The 18406-nt window shown below is 36.0% G+C and overlaps 1 protein-coding gene across 1 annotated transcript in view; it reads left to right on the top strand.

Moving 5' to 3' along the window:
* The window catches only part of COG6 (component of oligomeric golgi complex 6), an 84793-nt gene that overhangs the window by 28067 nt on the left and 38320 nt on the right, over nucleotides 1-18406 (top strand). Inside the window, exons 9-13 of the mRNA XM_002721095.5 lie at nucleotides 4180-4308; nucleotides 5604-5695; nucleotides 7227-7291; nucleotides 12400-12491; nucleotides 15814-15931. Of these exons, the coding sequence (XP_002721141.3) occupies nucleotides 4180-4308; nucleotides 5604-5695; nucleotides 7227-7291; nucleotides 12400-12491; nucleotides 15814-15931 (496 nt within the window). The remainder of the gene's footprint in view (nucleotides 1-4179; nucleotides 4309-5603; nucleotides 5696-7226; nucleotides 7292-12399; nucleotides 12492-15813; nucleotides 15932-18406) is intronic.

Raw genomic sequence — 18406 nt, 5'->3', positions numbered from 1 at the left:
AATAGGCCAGCGCTGTGGCATAGTGGATTAAGGCTCCAGCCTGCACCACCTGCGTCCCATGTGGGCACCAGTTCGAGTTCTGGCTGCTCCTCTTCTGATCCGGCTCTCTGCTGAGGCCTGGGAAAGCAGTAGAAGATGGCCCAAGTGCTTGGGCCCCTGTGCCCGTGTGGGAGACCTGGAGGAAGCTCCTGGCTCCTGGCTTTAGATTGGCTCAGCTCTGGCTGTTGTGGTCATTTGGGGAGTGAGCCAGTGGAATGGAGGACCTCTCTCTCTCTCTCTCTCCCCCTTCCTCCCTCTCCCTCTCCCTCCCCCTCCCCCTCCCCTCCCCTCCCCTCCCCCCCCCCCCCCTCTCTGTTTGTCTGTCTGTCTGTCTCTTTCTCTCTGGTTCCACCTTTCTCTGTAACTCTTTCAAATAAATAAAAAAAAAAATTCTTTAAAAGAAAAAAATAAAAGAAACAGCCAAGAGATTGTTACAAAGGCATTGGGTCCTGGTCTGAGTCATATTTTTTAAAGGATTTCTTCATTACTCTACTTTCTGACTAGAAGATTAATTAGCCTGTAAAAATTCCATAGCACAAATACTAGGATAGCTCTGCAAAATGATAAAACTTTATATTACATACTGAGTACTTACTGTGTTTTAAGCATTGTTTTAATTTCTGGAGGCACAGAAATCAGTATGGCAGGGGGCAGACATTTGATGTCCTGGGTAGGCTGTTGCTTGACACATCCATGTCCCAGATCGGAGTTGTTAAAGTCCTAGTCTAGTTCTGCATAGGTTGTTAAAATCCTAGTTCTGTTCACCATTCTATCCTGCTGAACATGAAGTGGCTCAAGTACTTGGGTCTCTACCACTGGTGAGGCATCCTGATTGAGTTCCAGACTCCTGATTTCATTTCAGCACAGCCCTGGCTGTTGAGGGCATTTTGGGAGTGAACTGGCAGATGGGAAATCTCACTGTCTTTCTCTTTCTTCTTTTCAAGTGAATAAGTTTTAAAAATCAAATACAAAATTGTCCTCAAGTTGTTTTACTTTATGAATCCAGATGTAAGCAATTGCATTTTAACAGTATATATTAATTACTATCTAGGGGTCACATTTTGGGTGATGTGTGGCTTAAGATTTCTAAGGAGAAAGAGATGAACATCAGGGTACACTTCCTCAGGGAAATAGGTATAAAATGAGTTCTGAAGTTGATTAGACATTTTCTTGGGAGAAAGGAAGAACAAAATATTCCATGTTAAGGGAATAACATGTGCAAAAGTATGGGTTGAGAAAGAATCACTTTTTCAAGATGGGAATTTCCTTAAATTTAGGAAAAATTTAATAATGTATCATGTCAGCCACCAGATGGCAGTATATGAACTTTGTTAAATAATGTGTAAATGTTCACTGCTCCTTATGGTGTTTCAAATGTGAGGATATTGGCAGAATAATGTCAGTTATTGCTGTCTCTCAGGACAGTTGCAATATTCATTGTTTCTTGGGTAGTATGTGACTTGAATATTACTTCATTATTAACTTTTAATAAATCAACTACAGAAGTTTCTTTTCTTATTTATATAAAGGAAACCGATTTCATGTATTTCACATATGCAGTTTTAAGAACATATTTCCTACCCTTCCTCCCTCTTCCTTCCTTTCCTTCAATTTACTTTATAATCACCAGCTTAATCCCCCACTAAATAAAGAATTCAAAAACTAGTAAGTAGAGAGAGACCACCAATGATCTAATTTCAGTAAGTTGCTTTAAGTAGTAATTTATTATAAGTCAAAATTAAAAAGAGTTGATGACTTCTTCCTTTCCTTGATAAGCCTTCAGAACATAAGTTATTTAAAGATGTAGCAATATGTACAATGCTACTCTGCTTCATTTTTCATGTTTGTATTTTTTGTATTCAGAAGAGGAACTTCTGTAGTATTTTATCTTTTAATTTGCGTTTTGATTAGAATTTTGCTTTTATTTATTGGAGCTAAACAGAAAAAATATCTTTTAATTTTAACTGGAGGCATTTTAGAATATTTAAATAATTTGAACATTGATTCTTAGAAAGCTACATTCTTCATTTTTTTCTCTTTGTTGGAAGAGAGTCTCATGTGGTTAACATTTTCTTCTGTCTCTGGGAAAAATATTTCATGTCTGTTATCACTGAAGGTTCATTGTTGCTCATGTTGTTTTTCCCTCAAATTATATTTGTTCTGCAGGAAAATTAGCATTAATGTTTATTGCTATTGCATGTTAGTGTACAGATTATTTTTCCAGAGGTTGTCAGATTTAATAATCCACTCTTTCTCCCAGCCCCCATTTATAATACCATTGAATACCATTGGATTCTCTTGTTTCTGTTTTAACTGTAACTCTAGGAAACAACCCCAGAAACAGAAGTTGTTTATGTTTACTATGGTCAGTGGGCTACTGGGAGTGGAATTAGTTTTATAAATTTAAAAATTTCAAAAGTTTCTGAATCTCATATAATGATAAGTAGTAATCTGAACATACATTCATTATTTCTTGGAATCACGTGATCATTTAAAGAAGGCCTTCTTCATACTAGAAATATTTATAATTTAAGAGCATGAGGGAAAAAAACAGAAATGAGCATTTTGTTCAAGTTGTTTTAAAACATGCAAAGTAAATGCAAGGCAACTATGCAGTTAAAAATTTTTAGCTTGATACTGTGCTTTCCCTTTTCTGTAGTAGTATTCACTTTCAGGAAATTTCAAAACTGTTTTCTTATACCTGAAGACAAACAATCACAAAGAGCCACAGTCTGGTTTATAGTGAACAGTTCTCAAAAAAAACTTCAGGTTCCTAAAAATTATAGGCATTCACCATTTCACACTTTCCCCTTTATTTGGAAATAATTTCTATCCCATTTTTCTTATATTTAACCAAAAATGATTTTTTTTGTTAAATCAGCAACATATTAAAGAAAGAAGTATAGCATAGTGTAAGAAATGACATGTTTTGGAGATCCTAGGTAAATTTTGATAACTTTTACATATGTGTAGGTTAATAGAATAATTCTTAGTATTTATTCTTAATAATTCTTAATATTCTTAAAAATTAAAGAAGAAAAATGACTACTTGAGAGTTTTAATATCTTTGTTATAGAAATTGGAGGGTTTAGTGTATAATGAAAAGATGTTCTATATTTAATAGGAAATGAAGCAACTCTCTTGACATTGGATTGCCAAAATATACTTTGTTTTCCTGTTTACTTTTAAAATTGAAGGACCTTTCAGTTGGGGGATGCGTGTAAGCAGTGGTGGTGACAATGGGAAGTAAGGGATGAGTCCAATGAAAGAAATAGTACATGGGGCAACGCCAGGTCATCTTCATAAACTTCACCCTGAGTTGTCCTACCCATTGGTTCAAAGCTTTCCTTCCCTGCCAGTTCCTCACCTTAAAAAGAACTTTTCTCTTTTAAGCTTTGGTAGGTGACTTCTAAATATGTGAGAGTACTTTTAAAAGTTCACAGAAAATGGTAAATTAAAAAGTAACTTTTATTTTAGAACAAAAATGTTGAATCCATACATAGTATTCTCTTAATTTGCTTTTTCCGTGAACTTTCTGAAGGCTCTATGTATGTTTAGGAAATGGTATTTGCTCTTTATGCATGTTTGGAATTTAAGGAACACCTAGTCTGTCTAATATTGGAGTCAGTATAAGCTTTTAAACTGGATAACAATTTGGACAGCAAATTTTCGTATAAATTGTAATAGTATATGGAAAGGAGAATTTTTTAATATACAGAAAAAAATCTTAGTTTTTAGGTTGTAGACTTCTATTAAGTAGCTTCGTGAAAAGCAGTAGAACACCATGATTTATATTGCAAAGCTATTGCAAGCTGAAGAGTTCAAGGACTTTTGCCTTGGCTTGATTTTTCTTTTACTAAGTCCACCACTGCTCTATCCCTTATTACTGCTGCCCTTGTTTTAATCCCAAATCCAAATACTGTTCCCTAGGAAGAGTGAAAAATTGTACTTTTAGGTTGAATTTCCAAATGCTGAAGTTATCTCATAAGTCTTTTTTTTTCTTGTGTAAGAGCAATATTGTTTAAGAGAATGTCTAAAGAAACTTTAGATATCTTACTTAGCTCAGAAATTGCATGAGTAGTCTGATATAATCATTAGGGGAAAAATTGAACTGCTTTTCATTTAACTTCTTTTTTCCAGGTACACCTTAGATGAATTTGGAACAGCCAGAAGAAGTACAGTTGTTCGTGGGTTTATTGATGCCCTTACAAGAGGAGGCCCAGGAAGTACACCTAGACCCATTGAGATGCACTCCCATGACCCTTTGAGGTATAGTATCAGACAGCAGTAGAGGATTTGAGGTTTTTTTTTTTTTTTTTTTTTTTTTTTAAACTTTTATTTAATGCATATAAATTTCCAAAGTACGACTTATGGATTACAATGGCTTTCCCCCCGTACCGTCCCTCCCACCCACAACCCTCCCCTTTCCCACTCCCTCTCCCCTTCCATTCACATCCAGATTCATTTTCGATTATCTTAATATACAGAAGATCAGCTTAGTATACATTAAGTATGGATTTCAACAGTTTGCTCCCACACAGAAACATAAAGTGAAAAATAATAGATGATTTTTTAAAATGATGATGAAATCAGAGCAGACGTATTGTCATGTTTAATCCCAGTGAGAGTCAAGTTGGGAATTGATAATTTCTTTTTTTTTTTTTTTTTTTTTTTTTTTTTACAGAGGATCAGTTTAGTATGCATTCAGTAAGGATTTCAACAGTTTGCACCCCCATAGAAACACAAAGTGAAATATATTGTTTGAGTACTCATTATAGCATTAAATCTCAATGTACAGCACATTAAGGATAGAGATCCTACATGAGGAGTAAGTGCACAGTGACTCCTGTTGTTGACTTTACCAATTGACACTCCTGTCTATGGCATCAGTAATCTCCCCATGCTCCAGTCATGAGTTTCCAAGGCTATGGAAGCCCTCTCTGAGTTCTCTGATTCTTATCTTGTTTAGACAAGCTCATAGTCAAAGTGGAGGTTCTCTCCTCCCTTCAGAGAAAGGTACCTCCTTCTTTGAAGACCTGTTCTTTCCACTGGGATCTCACTCGCAGAGATCTTTTGCCAGAGTGTCTTGGCTTTCCATGCCTGAAATACTCTCATGAGCTTTTCAGCCAGCTCCGAATGCCTTTAGGGCTGATTCTGAGGCCAGAGTGCTATTTAGGACATCTGCCATTCTATGAGTCTGCTGAGATTCTCACTTCCCATGTTGGATCACTCTCCCCTTTATTTACTCCATCAGTTAGCGTTAGCAGGTACTAGACTTGTCTATGTGCTCCCTTTGACTCCCAGTCCCTTCACCATGACCAACTGTGAACTGAAACTGATCACCTGGAACAGTGAGATGGCATTGGTACATGCCACCTCGATGGGATTGAATTGGAATCCCCTGGTATGCTTCCAACTCCACCACTTGGGGCAAGTCAGCCTGAGCATGTCCCAAATTATACATCTCTTCCCTCTCCCATTCCCACCACCATGTTCAACAGGGATCACAACAGGGATTTGAGGTTTTTTTAAATGAACTCTTCACCAGTATTCTGTTTGTATAGGTATGTGGGAGATATGCTGGCCTGGCTCCATCAAGCTACTGCTTCTGAAAAGGAACACCTGGAAGCTCTCTTAAAACACGTTCCTACCCAAGGTAGGTACCGTTGTTACAAGGTGGGTATGGTTGTTCACTGCTAAAACTTGAGTTTAGAAAACAATATAAGGCTTCACTGTTTCTATTCTCACTGCCATCTTCTTCATTGAGGTAAAACACTTCACACCTTGATGGTACAATAAACATCTTAATTTATCTTCCTCTCTGGATTTATCCTTACTCTCCTAATATACTTTCTTCTTCTTTGCTCTTATCCTGTCACTGAACTGTTCACAGTTTTATAGTGGACCCTATTTCTTCCCCATCAAGCATATACACAGCTTCACATTTATAACATTTCTGGAATGTTTTGCATGAATTACCTCAAATCTTCAGCATGACACTAAAGATAAGAGATGGTATTTGTTTATGAGTGAACAGACTAAATGACTCACTTATGGTTATTAAGCTACTAATTTGTTCACTTCAATCCAACTTTTGACTTCCCATTTTCTTTTCCATTTTCATCAAACTATTCAATACTTTTCCCCTAAAACATGTACTTAAAATGTTTATCCTGATTTCAAGGAAGAAAAAATAACTATATTTTAGAATTACTCTAGTCTTATTTATATAATTTCAAATCTTCTTAGTTGTGACTCTGTTAGGGTGCTTGTTTTAAAGTTTGAGGGTTTAATGTATGAAAAAAAGATGTTCTATTTTTGATGGGAAGTGAAGAGAAATATTGTGACATGGTTATCACTTGACCATTTCACGTAACTCAGCCACGCATTTTTGTGGTTTATCACATGATCTGCAGGAGACACCAGCATAGAAATAGATAGTAATACCTAAACTCTGCAGTGTTGAGGTTAGACTCAGCATGGATTGGCACAAAGGCTACTACATTGTTTGAATTTTTTTTTTCTTGTTGTTATCCTGATTACTCAGTTTAAAAGAATGTGCTTGTATTTTTTAAAATATGTTTTAGAAAAGTAGAGTCAGTGTTAAGAGGTGGGAAGGAAGGAGGCTGGAGTTAGATGAAGCAGCTTATTTTTCAGGAAGGAGTGAAATCTTCTGAGCCTCAGTTTCTCCACCTGTGAGAAAGGCAGTGGTTAGAAGCAGCAAATGTCAAGTCCCCATACTGTGCTTGATATTGAGAAAATATCAGTTCTTCCATTTGATTGCAAAGTATATTTTTCATCTTTATACCCTCAGTTTATACATTTAGCACCACTGCCTGGAATAAGTTTTTTTTTTTTTTTTAGAACAAATGCTAATACATCTTCACATCATTTCCTTCAGTTAATATATTTCATAGTCTTTTTTTTTTTGCTCTGTCTTATGTTACTTCTTCCTTATCACAAAGCAATAATATTTATTTTATTAATTCAACAGCCAAATGAACTAACAATACTTTCTAGAAACACATTAGTTATTAACACAATTAGTAATGTACCCAAAATATATCAAAGTTAATAAAGTACTGTTCTGGTTATTTTGTGTGTTGGTAAGTGCCATTAATCATATATTGTTAGTTTTTTTGACCTTATATAAGGCAGTCTAATATATATTGATTAATTAATTTTAGGTGTTGAAGAAAATATTCAAGAAGTTGTTGGGCATATCACTGAGGGTGTGTGCAGACCTCTGAAGGTAAAATTTTGTTTTTACATATGGTGTATGGTATCTGGGAAAAGTATCACCTGATTCTTAGGAGTTCTAAGAAACTGATATCAGCCTGAACTCAGACTATAATTTTGTCTAACACATTAATTAAACTAATGAAATATAGTTTTACATAATCATTGCCAGTTTTCTCTTACAGGATGAAAAATGGAAATATTTTAGTTTGCATTTATTGACTTATTTTTTTCAGGTTATGTTTCTCATAGTAATTTCTGGTAAACAATCAAGAAAAGATCTACTAAATTGAAACAATGTATGAATCTTTACAGATTTACTAAGAATATATTCCATATTCTCTATTTATCCATAGTAAACTTTTTTGTTTATCATAGCAATAAAGAGTGATGAATCCAAGGGTAAAATAAAAGTACATATCAGTATGATCATCGGCCATTTATAGTACAAGGAACAGAATTTAGAGTCCAGTGTGGTTAGAATTCTCATTTTGCCATTTAATTGTGTTTACTTGTTCCAGTTGCTTCACTCTGCTGCTCCTTAATTTGCTCATAGTGAACCTGTATGTGAAACTACCTATAGTGAAGGATTGTTGTAAAGATTAAATGAGGTAACTGTAGATGAAGAACGTAGTTCCTGGCAATTAGTAGGGCTGCAATAGATTTTAAAGGAATACAGGGGCTGGCACTGTGGCGCAGCTGGTTAAAGCCTCATCCAACAACGCCGCCATCTTCAGGGCGCTGGTTTGAGTACTGGCTGCTACACTTCCTATCCAACTCCCTGCTAATGTGCCTAGGCAGGCAGAGTTACAGAGAGGCAGAGGCAGAGCGAGAGTGAGAGAAGTCTTCCATCCACTGGTTCACTCCCCAGATGGCCGCAGTGGCCGGAGCTGCACCAAACCGAAGCCAGGATCCAGGAGCTCCTTGCAGGTCTCCCGCGTGGGTGCAGGGGCCCAAGGATTCTGGCTATCTTCTACTGCTTCCCCAGGCCATAGAAGAGAGCTGCATCAAAAGTGGAGCAGCCTGAACCCTAACTTGCACCCATATGGTGGTGGCTTTAACTGCTGCGTCATAGTGCCAGCCCCAACTCCTAGTCATTTTGATAAGGAAATTATATTTAATCTATCTTATCTTTCCCACCCTTTCTTAGTTCTTATTGTAACTTTTCTTTCTTTTGAGTGATTATGTAATTTTATTTCTATAATCTGGGGGTTGTAATAGACCTTAGAATTTCCTGTCCTACACTGATTAAGAATTAAAACCATTTAAACCTGTTGTTTTTCTAAAGAAATTATATACCAAAGTCTGTCTGTATTGTACTTAGAGATTTTCATGTTTTTTTCCTTAATTGTATGTCCAGAAAGGAGTTTATATCAATTATATGGGGACTGGCGCTGTGGCATAGCGGGTAAAGCTGCCACCTGCAGTGCCTGCATCCCATATGGGCACCAGTTTGAGTTCCAGGTGTTCTAATTCCGATACAGCTCTCATCTGTGGCCTGAGAAAGCAGTGGAAGATGGCCCAAATCACTGGGCCCCTGCACCTGCGTGGGAGACCTGGAGGAAGCTTCTGGCTCCTGGCTTTGGTTTGGCATAGCTCTGGCTGTTGCAGCCATCTGGGGAGTGAGCCAGCGAATGGAAGACCTCTCTCTCTCTATCTCTCTCACTCACTCACTCACTCACTCACTCTCACTTTCTCTCACTCTCTCTTTTACTCTCTCTCTGCCTCTGCCTCTCTCTAATTCTGCCTTTCAAATAAATAAATAAGTCTTAAAAAAATTATAGGGCTATCCTCCATAGCAAATTTTAATGTAAGATGAAAAAAAAAAACTGTAAGGAGGTGTCTTTTTATTATAAAATTAGGAAAACTCACTTTACTTTCTGAAGTCACAGAAATTTTAAATCTTTCCTTATGGTAATAATATTTATTACATACCTGAGAATATTTAACGTATTCATGGCAATTTTACTTCAGATTAGCTTGACAGTAATGTGATATATGATCTAACAACTCTGTATCTTTGTAGGACTGAATTCTTTTTAGTGTAGGGGAGATTTTGATTTTTAGAAGCATAAAGGAAATGTTTTAATAATAATAGAAGCTACCTTTGAGAAGCCATATTTTATTTCCTCGACTTTGTTTAGCTTTTACTTTTCTTTGTCTTAATAACATAAAACTTCATGGGATGTAGACTAAATATGTTTAGTGCACAATAAGATATAATCTCCATGTCTAGGTTTAAAAATCTGTGCTTTTAAGCTTAAATTTCATAATTGTATAGTGGCTACTATGACTCCAAAGCTATAGCTGGAAACATCACAAATAACACCTTCAATCTTTGTTTTCAAGTACATGGGTGAAATTATAGCTTTTTTTTTTTTAAGATTTATTTATTTATTTGAAAAGCAGAGTTACAGAGAGGCAGAAGCAGAGAGAGAGAGGTCTTCCAGCTGCTGGTTCACTCCCCAGATGGCTGCAGCGGCACCGATCCAAAGCCAGGAGCCAGGCGCTTCTTCAGGTCTCCCATGTGGGTGCGGGGCTCAAGGACTTGGGCCACCTTCCACTGCTTTCCCAGGCCACAGCAGAGAGCTGGATTGGAAGTGGAGCAGCTGGAACTTGAACTGGTGCCCATATGGGATTTCAGCACTGCAGGCCACTGCTTTACCTGCTATGCCACAGCACTGGCCTCAAATTATCATTTGAATTTTATCTCTTTTAGTAACAAATTTAGTGCATTATGTGCTCCTGACTTTATTAGAGGGGGTTCTATGAAGATAGATGCATGTACAAATAGCATCGAGCAGAACTGGATACTGTATTGCATGATACGGTTGTTGGTGCTCTCTGCTGGTATAGACTTGTGAAAATAACTACTCTAAGGAGCGATCCGTGATGTTAGTGTGAAGGAAGCTTGTTCTCTTTCAGTCCTCCCTTCCTCTCAGCCCCTTCTCTGTAAACATGAGCCCTCCTTCCCTTCCACCTTTCTCCCCCATCTCCTCTGCTTCCCTCCCTCCTGCGTTTGCTCTTTTATCTGGCTTTTTGGAGGAGAGTCACTGTTCTTTTACCTCTTCTAGTTTCTCTGCTGTAAGATTGCCTGCAGCCTATTTTGTTACTTTTAATATCTGCCTTTATTATCCTGCCACTAACACAGTTAAGATTTGTTGCCTGCTTATTATGTGCCAGGTCTCTTCTGTATACTTTGTAGCTGAACCATTATTTGCATCCCTCCTTTCAAGCTCTAGTGGTTTTTGTCTTCATTGTTGTTACTACTATAATGTCTAGTCATTTGCTGCTGCTGCCAATTCTTTGTCTCTTTTGCCCTTTTTACTTTTTTGCTTTTGTTTCTCTTATTTCCTGTTTTTCCTCTGACTCCTGGCTTTGGTTAAAAATGATTGGTCTCTTACCAAGCTCTCATAAGTTATTTATGCATGGAAAACAAACTAATCATAGTTTATCATTTGTGAATCTCCTGATTTTTCAGCTTTTCTATGTGGCATTCTCTATTGTAGTTGAAAGTGTGCCCTATTACCTCTGGGCCTTTATATGTGTGAAGAGAGTCATGTGTTGTTTTTATTTTTTGTATTTTTTTCTTCCTTTCTTCTTCCACCCATCCCCTCTTTTCTTTTCCTTCTTTCCCTCCTTCCTTCCATCTCCTTTCTCTTAAGGGAGTTGGAATAAGGAGTACTTTCTTGACATCTCAAAATTCTGGAAGGCAGGTTTATGGATAGCTGAGATGTCTGTCCACAGTTGACATATTTTACATTTGCTTTAGTAATTCTATTATAATTCATAAAACATCACCTTTTTGACATAGTACATAATTTAAATCACTGTTGAAGCCTTGGCCTAAGAAATAAATTGTCGTATGGAAACTGTAAGTTCAGATGTTGTTCATAATCTATAGTGTTATGATAGTTAACTATTCTATTGATTTATACCAGAAGGCAAATCATTTTCACAATTAATTTTTTGTGTGTGCTTATATACATATATTTATAGAAACTCATTTTAGCAAATCACATTTGTTGGCATTATGACACATGCCAAAATCTAAGAACAGAGAAACTTGAGCTTTCAAAAGGATTTAGTAAACATCTGCTGTGTATGTACTTCTCTACCAGATACTGCAGAGATGTGAAAGAGGAAGAAAATACAATGTTTAAATATTTGTGTTTAGGAACTAGTTAAACAAGATGATGGCATGTAATAGTAGCTTAGAACAGGTGTAATGCATCATGTAAGTAAGCATGTATCAATGTGGCTTAGATTGTATTAATTAATGAGGGAATATAAAGGAAGAGATCAGTGAGGGATGGAATTTAATTAGAAAATATTCCTGGCAGCTCATTTTGAGGCAAATCCAGATAATCTTAAACCAGAGGGGATTTTTGCCATGGCAGTCTTACATTCAGGTAACTGTATTGGTGCTGGCTTGACATTTGTCTGCTTTCCTTTTTTCTGATTAATAGAAAAAGAAACTAATTATTTTAAAGGCAAGAATTCTTTCATTTTTTTTCCTGAATATTTGGCATCAGGACAGTGTATTTTAACTGATAATTTATTTTTAGGGATTAACAGCTGCTTTTACAATTTAATATTGAGCTAAATTCCATTATGCACTGATGATAACCTCTACATGATCTCATTGAATTGATAGTTCAGAAATTAGCTACCTTGATCCAAATCCTACAGACAATAGACCTTTTTCTTTTTGGTAGAGTGTATCTGTCTTACAATGTTAATTATTTTATCATCTCCTCTGACTTAAAAAATTTCAGAAATTCTTAAAAGGCATTTTTTTTATCTCTACAATAATAAAATGTCACATTTAACTTTTATGCCTTTTTTTTTTTTTTTTTTTTTTTTGGCCAGGCAGAGTTAGACAGTGAGAGAGAGAGAGAGAGAAAGGTCTTCCTTCTGTTGGTTCACTCCCCTAATGGCTGCCACGGCCGACGCTGCGCCGATCCGAAGCCAGGAGCCAGGTGCTTCCTCCCCGTTTCCCATGTGGGTGCAGGGGCCCAAGCACTTAGGCCATCTTCTATGTTTATGCTTTTTACATACCACATCATTAATAAAGAAAAAGTATGATTTCAAGAAATATTTAACTTTTTCTTTTGATAGGTTCGAATTGAACAAGTAATACTTGCTGAACCTGGGGCAGTTTTATTATATAAAATTTCTAATCTCCTTAAATTTTACCACCATACAATCAGGTAAGCGAAAAAGTGAAGTGTACACAGTCCTTTATGATAATTCTTTTTTGGTAGAGCACACAGTAAGCTCTTGTTTGTTTTGTTTTCACTGTATGCATGACCAAGTTTTAATGAGTAGCACCTACAGTCATGTGAATCGTTTATATACATATTATACAGGTCATACCTTGAGATCTGTTATTTCCTTTTCTTTTTATTCTCCAAATGTAACTGGGCAGACCTCTTTGAATACGCATACATACAAACACACATTCCTCTTATATAACTGTATAGGTCTACAAAGTATTTGTTAACTCTTCCTACATTAGTAAAAGAGATTCGTGACAACTAAAACAATTGTATATTATACTTAGAATATAGCATAATCAGTGAAATACCTTATTTTGAATGAAATAACCTAAATCCTTTGTTAACATTTCATTTTCTGTCAGTGATGAAATAAAACCATAGCTTTAGCTTCTTTACATAAAAACATTTTATCTGATTAGGAACTGTGTGTTTTATCTAAGATGTGATCTTGGACTCTAAACTTTGTATTCATTTTTGCTTTTCATGCATCTCTTGGTGATATTCACTTAAGCTTTATTGTAAATGTCACTGTAAGATTACATTATGTGTCTGGTTGTCTAAAAACAATGTCCTTCCAAGCTATATTTTTCAAGGTTTCTATTTTTTTCATTAAAAATTACTTAGCAACTACTTGTTATCCACTTTGCCTGTATCATGAACAGAAGGCTAGCTGTAAAAATGCCAGGGGATTATAACTAACAGAGAGCTTCAGAGATCCTGAGTTAATAGAACATCACAAGACTATGATAATAAAATGATCTACCCCTTAGCACATGAGAGAAACCACCCAAAACTTTAGAAATGGGTTTCACATCTTACTGGTAGATTTTCAGACAAAACTAACAAGGTACAGGCTAACAGACTTTTCAGAAATAAGATTTACATTGCTCTCTAATATTTTAGATATACATTTATTGTCATCATTCTGTGTAACACAAAAGCAATGATTTAGTTTCCATTGTAATGTCATATATAGTATTCCTAAAATAAGAATGATACATACTTAGAAACACAAAAGCAACTGAAAGCAGCTGGATATAACAAATGCTAGGTTATGAAAATCTAGTGGTAAAATAACTTAAAATTACCTGTTTAATAGTACCCATGTGATACTACATATAATTTTATTATTTAAAGATAATAATAGTTGTTTGTCATTTAGAAAATGCTAGAAATAAAATCATGTGGATTGTCAAGATGATAATAAGAGTTTTAGGCTTTGGGAATTAGACTTTGTGTATCTTTGAAGAAGATGATATTGAGGGTGATAAGATTTTTTCTTGTATATATTTTAAAGGTTTATTTTTTTTTATTTGAAAGAGTTACATAGAGAGGTAGAGACAGAGAAGAGAGCAAGATCTTCAGTCTGCTGGTTCACTCCACAGATGATCACAATGGCCAGAGTTGAGTCGATCCCAAGCCAGGAGCTTCTTCCTGGGATCCCACATTGGGGGCAGGGGCCCAAGGAATTGGGCCATCTGCTGCTTTTTCCAGGCCATTAACAGGGAGCTGAATTGGAAGTGGAGCAGCCAGGACTTGAACTGGCGCCCATATGGGATGCCGATGCTGTAGGCTGGGGCTTTAACCGACTGCGCCACAGCGCCAAACCCTCTAATATATTTTTTGCTTACACATTTTCTACTTGTTCCTCACATTTCCTCATTTGATCAGTTAAAAAAGTTTCCATATACTTGTCACTCTTCTAGGTGCTGAGGAAACAGCAATGAATAAAATATATTAAACTTATGTTCTAATGGGGAGACAAACATTTTAACAAGTATAAAATAATGATTTTAGATCATGATAAGGGCACTGAAGAGAAATAAAGCAAGAGAAAGGAAATACAAAGTATAGGGGTTGAGCATGTATGAATAAGTGTATGTGTATGTGACTTTTTGAAGGCATTTTTGTGGAGATCATATATTGGAACAGTCCTGAAGAACATGAAGGAGGGGACTGTTCAAATCCCTACCTGGACGTTCACATCCTAGCTCCTATGCTTCTGATCAGCTTTCTGCTAATGCATACTCTCGGAGGCAGCAGATATTGGCTCAAATGCTTGGATCCCTACGTGGGAGAATCAGGCTGAGTTCCAGTCTCCTGGCTTCAGCCTGTTCTAGTGTGTCTGCCCTGAAAATACAATGAAAATAAATAAGTAAAAAGAAAATTTAAAGAATAGCATGAAGGAGTTGGAGTTCGGCATGAAAAAATTTTGGAGCATCCCAGGCAGAGAAATCCACTGTGGTCTTGGAACCAGGAAAAGCTTGAATTTTGGAGAAGCAGAGGGAGACCAGTGGGTGGTGTGCAGTGAATTGGAAAGGGTGAAGAAAAATGAAATCAGAAAGGTAGAAAGCCAGTGGTGGAAAGCTCATAAAGTTGGGCCCTGCCACCCTTGTGGGAAACCTGGGTTGCCCTACTGGCTTTGATCTGGTAGTCTTGGCCATTGCAGGCATTTAATGGGTGAGCTGGTAGGTAGGAGCTCTCTCTTTGTCTATCAAATAAATAAATATTACAAAATATGGGAATGTGCTCATGTAATTAATATTTTAAAATATCAGAATTTTTGTAGTCTATACTATATAGATAGCTGTTTGAAAAGGAGAAATTTTATAATTTGTAGATGTGATATTGATACAGTGTAATGGTTCAAATTAAAAGAATAACTCAATATTTATACAGTTTTTCACTAGAGCTATTGAAGGAATGCCTTAAAATAGGTCTTTTTGGATAACTAAATCATATGTTTAATGGAAGAAAAATAAAGATACAGGTTTAAGTTATGAATGCCTGTTTTAACACACAGTTTTACTAAATGAGATTGTGAAATATTAAAAATGTAGTAGAGGTAGAGAATGCCTTATCTGAAATGTTTGGAAACAGGAATATTTTACATTTTGGAGGTTTTTTATATTTTATTTTGGAGTATTTACATGGGTTCTAACAGTTGAGTATCCCTAATAAGAAAACCTTAAGTCCATCAAAATGTTTCAGGTTTTGAAGCCCTTTGGATTTTGAGTTTTCAGATTAGGGATGCTCAACCTGTAGTTTATCATTTTTTTTTATCACTAAACTCAGAATTTTAAAAATGTTTTTATGTGAAATTAATCACTAAAATCATTATTTTTAATTCACAGATTGTAGTATATATAAAAATGTTTATTTAAATTTAGAACTTTTTAAAGCAGTTTACTCACTTAAAGGACTGAATTGTTTTAACTTCTGTTTTACAACCTGAACTATTCTTTGATTTTAGTGGCATTGTTGGAAACAGTGCAACTACATTATTGACTACCATTGAAGAAATGCATTTACTAAGCAAGAAAATATTCTTCAATAGCTTGAGTCTTCATGCCAGTAAATTAATGGACAAGGTATGTTTGAAAAATGCAATTCTTAAATTCTGATTATGAATCTTTCACATATGAAGATGTTGTTTTAATGTTTTCCATTGACTGATGAATTTTTTTTCTGTTCCATACAATGCTCTTTTGAATGCTGCCTGTTAACAGCAACCTTCCTTTTGAGATGGTTTACTGGACCTTAGTTTGTAGTCTCCATCTTCCTGGAATAGTATAATACTGAGTCATAATTGGAGATAGAATCTCAAGCCCTAGTTTCACTACCATTTTTCTAGAACTGAAAATGAGCACCTAAAGCCAACTTGCTATACTTAGATGCAGGCTAACATGACTTAAGGATTAGAAAACAAACTCTTACAACATGTTCTCTCCAAACAGCTTATATTTTTACCATCTGATGTTATGGCTTTGTGCTTATTGGATTTATATTCTTCTGTATCATATACTGTACTTATTTATGAAAAGAAATAGGAAAAACACCCTACAAAAAAGAAATGAACAGCAAAAACCTGGGTGAGAGTCCCGTGAGATTTAATATTGTAAGTTGAGAAGAATAGAAGCCAAGGAGTTTGGCATAGTGGTTAAGAGGACTCTTGGGACACCTGCATCTGTTATCAGAGTGCCTGGGTTTGAGTCCCTGTTCTGTTCTGATTCTAGCTTCCTGCTAATGTGTACCCTGGGATGCAGCAGGTGATGGCTCAAGTATTTGGCTCCCTGCAACCTACGTGAGAGACTAGGTTGAGCTGCTAAGCTTTGGTCTGACCTAGTCCCAGCTATTGCAGACATTTGGAGTATGAACCAGTGGATGGAAGATCTGTCTGTGTTTCTGCCTGCCTTTAAAACAAACAAACAACAAACATTACTTTTAAAAAATGTGAGCAGAGTATTGTGACAAGACCTTAAGGAATGACTTTATAGTCATTCAGTTCTTTGTATTTATTTCTTTATTAAGGGTTCAAATTTTTAAAGGATGCATCACAATCACTATGCTGGCTCTTTTTATTATAATATTCTATCAGTAGGTTGGCTATATTAAGCACAAATTTTATAATATAGTACAGAATAGAATATCCTAGATTAGTCAGTAGCAATACCTTGCAGAGTACCTGGTCAATCACCACTTTTCTAAGCTCCAGTAAGCATTAATAGGAGTATGTGTCTTGTCCCCTATGCACAACAGAATTCTTCTGGGGAAAGCAACTTAAATTTGTAGAGCTGGAGTATCTGTTTTACATTTTTTCCTGCCTTGTTTTTAGAAACAATTTCTTGCCTTGTATGTTAGGAACAATGAACAATTCTGGTTGCATTTGTTTATGTGAATTCTCAGGATGGAATTCTAAAATCATTGAAACATGGTACAAACGTTGACCATGAATAAATAAATGCTAGCTGATGAGAGTATAAGAGTGAACACTCAAGTTCTGTTGACCTTAGTTTCTTCTTTATGGAAAATGTGATTATCACAGGATTGCATGCTTTATAAAATATGTGTGTCTAGAGTATAATACTGGCACACAAAGGGGAGGAAAAATAGCAATCTACATATATTCTCCTTTCCAGAGATGGAGCTTTCCAGAGAGTGAGGTGTTACAATTGAACTTTGAATGATATGTCAGATTTCAGTAGAGCAAAAACAGGGTGAACAGAGGTCATCCTAAGAAGAAAAAAACAGATGGAATATGCAGAACTCAAAGTATAAATCATAAGGAAACAAATTTTTACATTTATTAAAAAGATTACTTGAAAAGTGATGAATAAAAAGGGAGAGAGGCAAGGTTGAATACGTGGAGATTAAGGGAGGATTGAAGTAATTTTTATGACAATATGAGGTCTAAGAGAGAGATTCTAGAATAACCATGAAGATTCTAGAGTGATAAAGGTAATTCGTGAAAACTTGGTGACTGACAAAATAAGGCTAAGTGTGGGTGAGGAGTCTAGAATAATTCCTTGAATAATCACAAATATCTGGAATACAGAAATAGAGTAAAATGTTGAGATAAAGATGATGTTGTCTAAGATAAGCTGATTTCGAGTTACCCAAGAGAGATCCTTTTGGAATCAATCTAATCTAGCAGGCAGCCATAGAGTTGCAGTTGGAGAGTTTTGTAATTAGAGATAGTTCAAACCTGGATTTGGATGAGTCCACTAGGAGTAAATTATTATAACAGTAAAGCTACTAGAACACACATAGGCTTGGGAAATGCTGGCATTTAAGAGAAGAAAGAAAACAATATGATGCTGAGAGGGGAAAAAAGTAAGGAGGTTTTATTAGAAAGACCAAGAGTGGTTTTAAGGAGGAGGACATGGTTAATAACAACAGATGCTGCGTGAAGACTTCCGGTAACAAAGAGGTGATTTTAAAGCAAAGGTTGAATTTTTTTGGTACTGAATGTATGGTGGGTAACCATAGTGAACATTTTTGGTCCTGTGGTGAAGATGGAAGCCAGATTGCAGGATGTCAGAAGCACATGGCTAAGCATATGAGTT

Source organism: Oryctolagus cuniculus, chromosome 9, assembly GCF_964237555.1.
Source record: "Oryctolagus cuniculus chromosome 9, mOryCun1.1, whole genome shotgun sequence".
Taxonomy (NCBI): domain Eukaryota; kingdom Metazoa; phylum Chordata; class Mammalia; order Lagomorpha; family Leporidae; genus Oryctolagus; species Oryctolagus cuniculus.
Note: the sequence above shows the minus strand (reverse complement) of the source record. Positions and strands in the feature narration are given on the sequence as shown.